The sequence below is a fragment of the Phalaenopsis equestris genome, unplaced genomic scaffold, assembly GCF_001263595.1.
Source record: "Phalaenopsis equestris unplaced genomic scaffold, ASM126359v1 Scaffold000196, whole genome shotgun sequence".
NCBI lineage: Eukaryota > Viridiplantae > Streptophyta > Magnoliopsida > Asparagales > Orchidaceae > Phalaenopsis > Phalaenopsis equestris.
In genome coordinates, this window is record NW_018164638.1 from 130,410 (window position 1) to 138,819 (window position 8,410).

At 36.6% G+C, this 8,410-nt stretch overlaps 1 protein-coding gene across 1 annotated transcript; it reads right to left on the minus strand.

The window, feature by feature from the left end:
• Positions 1 to 2,681: 2,681 nt before the first annotated feature.
• On the minus strand, positions 2,682 to 8,187 carry LOC110022539 (COBRA-like protein 3). The gene is made up of 4 exons (XM_020721532.1): positions 7,903 to 8,187; positions 5,218 to 5,297; positions 3,788 to 4,244; positions 2,682 to 2,859 (listed from the first exon to the last, which is right to left on the minus strand). Exons 1-4 carry the CDS (start codon positions 8,015 to 8,017, stop codon positions 2,696 to 2,698), a joined length of 816 nt encoding a protein of 271 aa, XP_020577191.1. The 5' UTR covers positions 8,018 to 8,187; the 3' UTR covers positions 2,682 to 2,695.
• Positions 8,188 to 8,410: the final 223 nt, after the last annotated feature.

An 8,410-nucleotide genomic window follows, 5' to 3' on the forward strand; every position in this document is an offset into this window, starting at 1 on the left:
TGTGTTCAAATCCATATATATATATATGTTATATTATGAAATAATTTATTCTTGTAAGAAATTATGAGAAATAAATTATTTTCTGAGATTAGGAGGTTTTTCCTTTCCTATTTATATTTACTTTCTTAGATTGAGTTATTTTCTTTCTAATTTTAGGCTTTTCAATTTTATGTTATTTATTTTTATCTCCAAATAATTAATATGAATAGACTAATTGAAGATATTAAGTAATATATATTTCTTTTCATATTATTTCTTTTCTATTATCTTTCCGATTCTAGAATTTATGTAAGGGTTATTTATACTCCCTCTTATATCAATAAAAAATATCACTTAATTTCGCATTATTCTAAATTTCAACATGACATCAGAGTCAAATTCTCTATCAAAGCATTGAAACAAACTATAGAGTCTCCTACCGGCGGAAACTTTCTATTCTCTGTAGTCAGCAATCTTTGTCATGCTGCAGGCCCTTCCTTGGCACCTTTTTTTCAGTTTTACTGGTGGAAACTTCCTCCCCTAAAGACATCCCTCATCCTTCATTGCTCCTCTCTATGCAAAAGAGAAAATGAGTGTCGCAAGTGGGAAGCGGTAGCTATCTCAAGCAAGCGAAAAGGGGAGCAAATGTTATATCTCCAGTCGTTGTGTAGTACAACACCCTACCTACATCGATTTCTAGGGTTTTTGAGTAGTCTTAGTCGTCAATCTATTTTCCCGCACCGATTTTCTTTCCTGTGATGCTTTGGCGTCGGAGGATCTTTGAAATCTTAGCTTGTTGTACCGTGGATGTGAGATCTCGGGTTGCGTTCACTCGAGATGGAGTCTTCGGAAGTTTCCATGAAGACCAATGGCGCCAATAGCGATGGAGATAGCTTCTCTTTGTCCAGCACAGATCGTCTTGTCTATCGGGAAAGAGGCCGAGGAGTTGTTGTACAAAGAGCTCTAACACGCGAGCGCTAGCCCTCTGGTGTTTGTCCCACACGTGGCTGAGTGGGTGTTCTACTTCCCTCAAGGTCATATAGAGCAACTTTCAGATGTCATAATGAGTTATGGCATGATAAACTTGAAAGAGCTCTCTTTAACCAGTGGAAAGGCGACTTGGATGGGATATTTGCACATTTATTGTCCTAATGTTGATGGCTCTCGTTTTGATGCTGCATTACTTCAGCAACAGCAATTATTTCTCACTTGCAGATTCCTTCAGTTACATTAAATAATGTTGGAAAAGTGATAAACATAAACGCGAAGCAGTAGAGCCGATTAATAAAGAAACTAGAAAGCTCGTTATTGCAATTGTCTAGTTCTCACTAACATGCATGGTCCACGGTAAATATATTTTGGCTGACCCAACTTCTGAAGAAAAATTTGTCATGGACACCCACGTTACAGTGGTTTTATTCAAAAGAGAGATTAGTGTCATTATACAAAGCTGGTGGAGCAATCCTTTTTGCATGCTTCTGTTGTGAAGGATTGCTTTACACCTACTGGTTTTTTACGCCAGATCCTGGTTTCCAGCAGTCCGGCTTCCCTAATTTCCAGCAGTTCGGCTTCCTAGTTTCCAGCAATCTTGCTTCCTACAACACCTCCTTCGGAGCTTTTTTCTGTATTAGGCCCTTCTCCAAGAGTTTTTCCTGCAACATGTACCCCTCCGGAATTATTTCTATAGAAGGTCCTCCGAAACTTTTTTATGCATCAGACCCTTCTTCAGAGTTTTTTCTGCAGCAGGCCCTCCTTCGAAACATTTTTTGTGTCAAGCCCTCCTCTGAAATCTTTCCTCTTTTTTATGAATCAAACCCTTCTTCGGAGTTTTTTCTGCAGCAGGCCCTCCTTCGAAACATTTTTTGTGTCAAGCCCTCCTCCGGAATCTTTCCTGCAGCGGACCCTCCTCTATAGCTTTTGCTGCAACATACCCTCTTTTGGAGCTTTTTTTTTGTATCAGACCCTTCTCCGGAGCTTTTTCTGCAGCAAGGGCTGACTCTGGATCTTTTTCTTTTCATGCAGACCATACCCTGCAACTTTTTCTATTGGTTGCCTACTTCCCTGCAAACTCCCCTGCAGCATTATCTATTGGAGTCTTCCGTCTACCTACAAACACTGCAGGAACTCCAACCGTTGTAGTCTACTTCCCTGGAAACTCCCCTGAAGCACTACCTGTAAGAATCTTCCACCTACCTACAAACAATGCAATAACTAAAGTCATGAAAACTACAGTACGGGATAAAGAATTTAAGTTTTACATCACGGGATCTCCCTCGCCCATTGTTTGATGTGTTCAAATCCAAGTTGAACATGATTTTCAATCATATTTCAACTTAAGGGAGAGTGTTAGAAATTATATTAGGAAATATTTTTTTGCCCTGAGAAGTTATAAGGAATAAGTTATTTTCTTGGATTAGGAGTTATTTCTTTTCCTATTTTATATTTATTTCTTTGGATTAGAAGTTATTTTCTTTCTTATTTTATACTTTCCTAATTTATATTATTTTCTTTTATCTTCAAATAATTAATATGAATTGATTAATTGAAGATATTAAGTAATATATCTTTTCTTTCATATTATTTCATTTTTATTATCTTTCCTAGGCTATGATTCATGTAATATATATATATATGTATGTATATATATATGTATATATATATATATATATATATATGTATGAGCCATTTAGAAAGCTGAGGACATTAAAGCAGTTTCTTACTCCACACAGCTCCCGGGATGAGTGACATTGTTTTGGCAGCCACAAGAACATGTTGGACAGTTAACGATAGTATCGTTGTAGAAAGAAGAAAGAGAGACACAACATGAAGGAGTCTTCTGGGAAAGAAATTGAGAATAGGTGCATGTCACATTCCATGTCACTGCAATAACAGTAAAGAAATGCAATTATTTGTTTAAACAGCTATGATAGATCTATGATTTATGAAATTACAATTTTTCACAGGAGGTAAATGTCCAAAAGAACATAAAAATGATTTTTTGGTTATCATTAGTTAGAGAAAGCTAACCGCAAAAGATTTTAGGCAATAATTGGAGCAATCTTTATTATATTTTAGCCGCTCCCAAGCAGTTGGATAGTTTAATGATGATGATGATGTAAATACATAGTGAAATACATCAAAAATACCACAATTATAACTAAAGTAAAAAACCACCCAAATCCTATGTATTTACACATCTGACATAACTTTGCTTTTTTACATTCCTCACACCCAAACCACTATTAGAACTTTTAAAAAGTGAAATACGTCTTTTCATGCATATATGTAAGGTGACAAATATATGTAAAAATTGAATTTTAGGTGTTAGATATGTAAATACATAGGAATTGAGTGGCATGCATGTAAAGCTTCAAAAAATTTTATGCAACACCATATAAGCAGTTAGAAAATTGCAGGAATCATCAAGAGCTTGTTTTCAAGGATTTACAAACATAAAGGCTCTCAATTTACTCTAATTAACATAATAAGAAACAATTAACATATAGGTGGAATAAAAAATAAGTTAACAACTTAGTGCATATTGCATAAGCCATAAGCTATGATATCTATCATATTTTAAGAACAAATTAAGTGCATGCAAACATTAAGATTTTACAACCCTTTTAGTGAATTCGGAGTAGTTTTTCGAAAAAAATTTATGCACTACCATATAACCAGTTTGAATATTGCAGAAATCATCAAAAACTTGCTTTCAAGGATTTATATACATAAAGGCTCTCAGTTTACTGTAATTAACAAAATAAGAAACGATTATTGTATAGGCGGAATCAAAAATATATTAACTTACTTAGTGCTTGTGTTGTTCTCCTTCCATCGGAGGTAACAAACTTGCTCTGCTTCACAATCTTCGCAGCTCCACAAGTATACCCGGGACCGGGAGCTTTGAGCGTAAAATTCTTAGGCACACGAACCGTCTTGTTTGTTGTACCTGCATAGCCGACGCTGAGCTGAAATGCGCTGATAGCATTAGGTGGATCTTGAACCCATGAACTAATCACTCCACCCTTGCAACAATTAGCTATTTGCATATTATATGGAGTTCCGGGCAGAAGATCAACAACAGATGGATCTTTTTTGCAGCAATGAGGAATATTTCCCTTAAATTTCGAGCAATCTCCCTGCTCGGTAGTTTGTGCGCCAACCATAGACCATATAACCTCCTTCTTCGACCACGTCCATCCTAATATCCATCCTGGCGACTGAATGTGGCGATATTGCTGGTAGTTGTTGATGGTAACAACGGCCTGAGAATTTACGTAATTTGATTCAATGTTTTTTTTAGGGGGACATTTACATACACACCACACAATTACTGTGCATTTACATAACGAACATTTAAATTTTGTTTTTTACATTCATAACTTTTATTAAAAAGTGCAAGTCCTTTAGATATCTCCGATCTATTGTTCATTGAGATGGTAATATAAATGGGGATGGTACTAGTAGAATTCAAATTGGTTAGTTGAAGTGGAAGAATGCTTCGGGCTATTGTGTCATAGAAAAGTACCGCTTAGGTTGAAAGGAAAATTTTATAAGACAATGTTGAGACCTGCAATGCTCTATGGAGCAGAATGTTGGGCTTTTAAAAGAGAAGCATAAAACATGAGAATGCTCAGGTGGACGAGTGGCTTTACACTTAGATACAAAATGAGAAATGAATATATTTGTGATAGGGTTGGTATAGCTGCAGTGACAGACAAAATTAGAGAGATTCGTCTTACATGATTTAGTCTAATTAAACATCGACCATCTAATGATCTAATTAGAAGAATAGATGTTTTAGATTCGACTTATATTAAGAAAGACAGAGGTAGACCTACAAAAATCTAGGCATATTGTATAAAAAGTGATCTTAATTTATTAGAATTAAATAAAAATATGAAAGTCAATAAGATGCAATGGAGAAAAATGATTCATGTAGCCAACCACACTTAGTGGGATAAAGGCTTGTTGTTGTTGTAGTTTTTACATTTATAGCATCCAAATGTTTCGTATCACATAAAAAATACCATTATTTTAACTTTTAAAAGGTGAAATGAATCTTTTCATGCATAAGCAAAATGGCATATATATAAAAAATTGAAGTTTAGGTGTTAGATATGTAGATGCATAAGAATTGAGTGATAAGCAGGTAGCTCAGCTCTTCCTTTTTTTTTAATGAATCATGAACTTGAAACAAAGAGATCAATTTTTTTACTAGAAGTGAATTGAACTTACAACATAGCCATCTGGAGTCCACTGCATTATATCCCATTTGATGGTTATGTTCCCAGTGGGGTCCAGAGAATCATAGGCATCTGAGTAAACAAAGAAATGAGGATTATCAAATGGAAGAAATTATTTCCTTTGTTAAAACAATTTTGGTTTATGAAAATTAAAATTTTATCAGTATTTTCAGATGCATCAAACCAAATCAAAGAAATATCCAGGAAAGAAAACCTTGAAAAGATAGAATTTGAAGTATTAATGTTTTTGGATTAACAACTCGTAACTTCAATTTAATAATATCAAACATATTATTCAGAAAAATCAATCACTCGCAAACAAAACAAGAAATTGCAGTTCGATTAAAAGTGTCATTAAGGTTGAGATCTACAAAAAGATTATTAGAAAGTAATCAAAGTGGAGCCAGTTGAACTAGAGCAAGAATTCCATTAACCAAAAACGGCTTCATAACTCAATCTGACGCCAAATGTTTTTTTTTTCTTTTTTTAGGGGTATTTACATGCATACCACACTTCTTATGTATTTACATATCTGACACTAAAACTTTCATATTTACATTTCTAACACTCAAAATGTTAACATCACATCAAAAATATCACCATTATTAACTTTTTAAAATTGAAATACATAGGATTATGACACCAAAGTATTATAAATGTAAATATCAAATTTTAGGTGTTAGATATTAATATTTCTACCACTCAATTACGCAGGCATAAAGAGGCATGGGATTCAATCCCGCGATTCCATCGTCTGGACCGAACTGGCTCAGACATGGGAGTTCAACCAGCTCCCCCGCATTGGTTTGGCTCCTCCTTTCCATAGGGAGGTCCAATCCTAAGTCTCTAATGCTTATTTATGTGATTCCTTTGTATGAGATTTGTAGTTTTTCATGTGTTTTATATCAAGGCAGCTGTTGGCATCTCTTCTTCCAGTCGAGGGCTGAATCCAAGGATTCTAAATAGTGTTTCGGTAGTATCTTGGTCTTCAAGTGATGATTATTTTCTCTATTCTCTTCTGCATCCTCCCTACAGTGCTCCCGGCTGCCCTCCCTTGCTGCACCGCCACTAAATAGCCGCATATTGTTGTTTTTCCTACAGTTTCTCGATTTTAGCCACTTGTCCTCGCTGCCACCACCCCGGACAGCCATCTTCTTGCTGCTGCAGTCCCCCAGGCCGTAGCATTCCTCATCGCTGTGACTATCATCCCCCCTTGCTGCAGCTGCTCAGAAACAACAATTTCCTGTTATTTTTTTTCATTCCAACCAAAGTTCCTTGCGATTCCAGCACTCCCACTTGGTGGCCTCGCTGTTACAGGGGAGATTATTGCGTGCGGACACCGCATGCATCCAAAAAATTATTCCATGCGGATCGGCGTTCGCACGCAGCTTGCGTGCGGACGCCGATCCGCATGGAATAATTTTTCCTGTTGTTACAGACACCAGAAATCCTCTTTCTCTCCCATTGACTGTTGTTCCGGCCATCCCGGACCATGTCCCTGCCTCCGAACTGCTGTCCAGACCTTCCGCCTTACTTCTGCCACCATTTAAGCCCTCCCTCCTTAATGCCATCACCCCGGACAGCCCTCCCACCTCGCTCCATGTTGTTTGCTTGCTGTCCAGCACTGGCGAAAAAGCCATCTTGTTGTTTTCTACTTGCCAACTATCTTTTCCACCCCCACGCAGCCTAACACCATCACCACCATCGCCACGGGATCCACACTAGTTTGAGTATTTGTATAGTGTATGTTGCTATTTCGTATTTTTGGGTGTCATGTTGTTGTATTTTCCCTTTCAAGTGTGTCGGTTGTAACTTTATATTAGCATTCAGTAATAATATTTTGGTTTTTCCTCTTGTGGTTTTGATTAACTCCGGTATTAGATATGTAAATACAAAAGAATTGTGTGGTATCTATGTAAATTTCCCTTTTTTTTAATGTTAGCCCCATGTTCCTTCTCTAAAACATTTCTCTAACACATGTAGTGTTAAGAAAATACTTCACAGGTCTACAGTTGAGCTCACCTTGAGAAGAGCAGCTCGGGAGCAACAACCAAGTTTACAAATATGCAATTAGCATAGATTAAGGGATCATTTGTGGGGAATGTAACAATCTATGAAAATAGTTGTAGAATTGTTGCAAAAAAAAAAAAATGTTATGAAAATCAGCAAGAATATTATTGCCAAACAGAGTATTGACAGAAAGACTAGAACAGCTGAAATCAGAGTTTGCTCAATTTGAGCTGCAAAATCTCCACAGGGTTTTCCATCAAACATAGCGGATTCACATATTCTATTCTCGCTGGAAGGATTCATGGCCATTAACGGCCTCCAAATTGAATTTAATAAAATCAAAAAAAGCACATGCAGAATATCTGATGAGATACTTCTGAGGGCCCCAAATCCAATCAAAATAAACTATAAACATATCCCAACGACAAAAATCAGAATCAATTTGCCATAAAATTAAATTTATATCCCACATACTTCAACGTATGAAGAAATTAGGTTTCGGAAACCCTGAAAATTGAAATTTCGCATCCTCTCAAGAACATGCATCATAAGAAAAAAATTAAAATTCAAAAATAGTTTTGGTGAGAATAACCAAATGACGATCTGTAGAAAGGAAGGTGAAAGGAAGAGAAATGAAGAACTAAGAACTGAGTAGCGAGGTACTAACCAGCTGATTCAGGGCTGAAGAAGAGAAGAAAAAGAGCAAGAAAAGAAGCAAAATGAGCGAGCTTCGACATGGATTTTAAACCATTGATGGCTGAATAGATGATCATGAGCGCCATTGCAGATTCTTTTCTCGAGAAAAGTTCTATGATCTGCAATCCGCGCGAAAAGGAGGAAGAAGAAAGGGAGAGAGAGAGAGCTTTTGTTTCTCTCTCACATGGGTGAGTGGAAGCTAGCTTTTAGTCCTTGATATGCCGATATCCAAGGAGGAATACAAGACTAGTTTGTGCATTCTGTCATTTTCCTTATTATTACATATATTTGATTCTCATTTATTTATATATATATATATATATATATATATATTTTTGAAAGAATGGGTCGGGGAGTGTTAGGTCCCCAACCTACCCTTATGGCTCAACCCACACTGCGTCTCGAGGCGACTTGGTGTACAAATAATTTGAGTATCTCTTAGGTTAAGGCGACACTACCCCATAAGAGGGGGGGGGGGT

Bases quoted from the DNA above. Each gene is read 5' to 3' on its own strand.
- LOC110022539 (XM_020721532.1), bottom strand. From the start codon at position 8,017: ATGGCGCTCATGATCATCTATTCAGCCATCAATGGTTTAAAATCCATG. The intron at 4,245-5,217 runs GTAAGTTCAATT...GTAAATTCTCAG, and splicing joins GGACTCCAGATGGCTATGTT to GCCGTTGTTACCATCAACAA. The intron at 2,860-3,787 runs GTAAGTTAATAT...CTGTTATTGCAG, and splicing joins GAGAACAACACAAGCACTAA to TGACATGGAATGTGACATGC.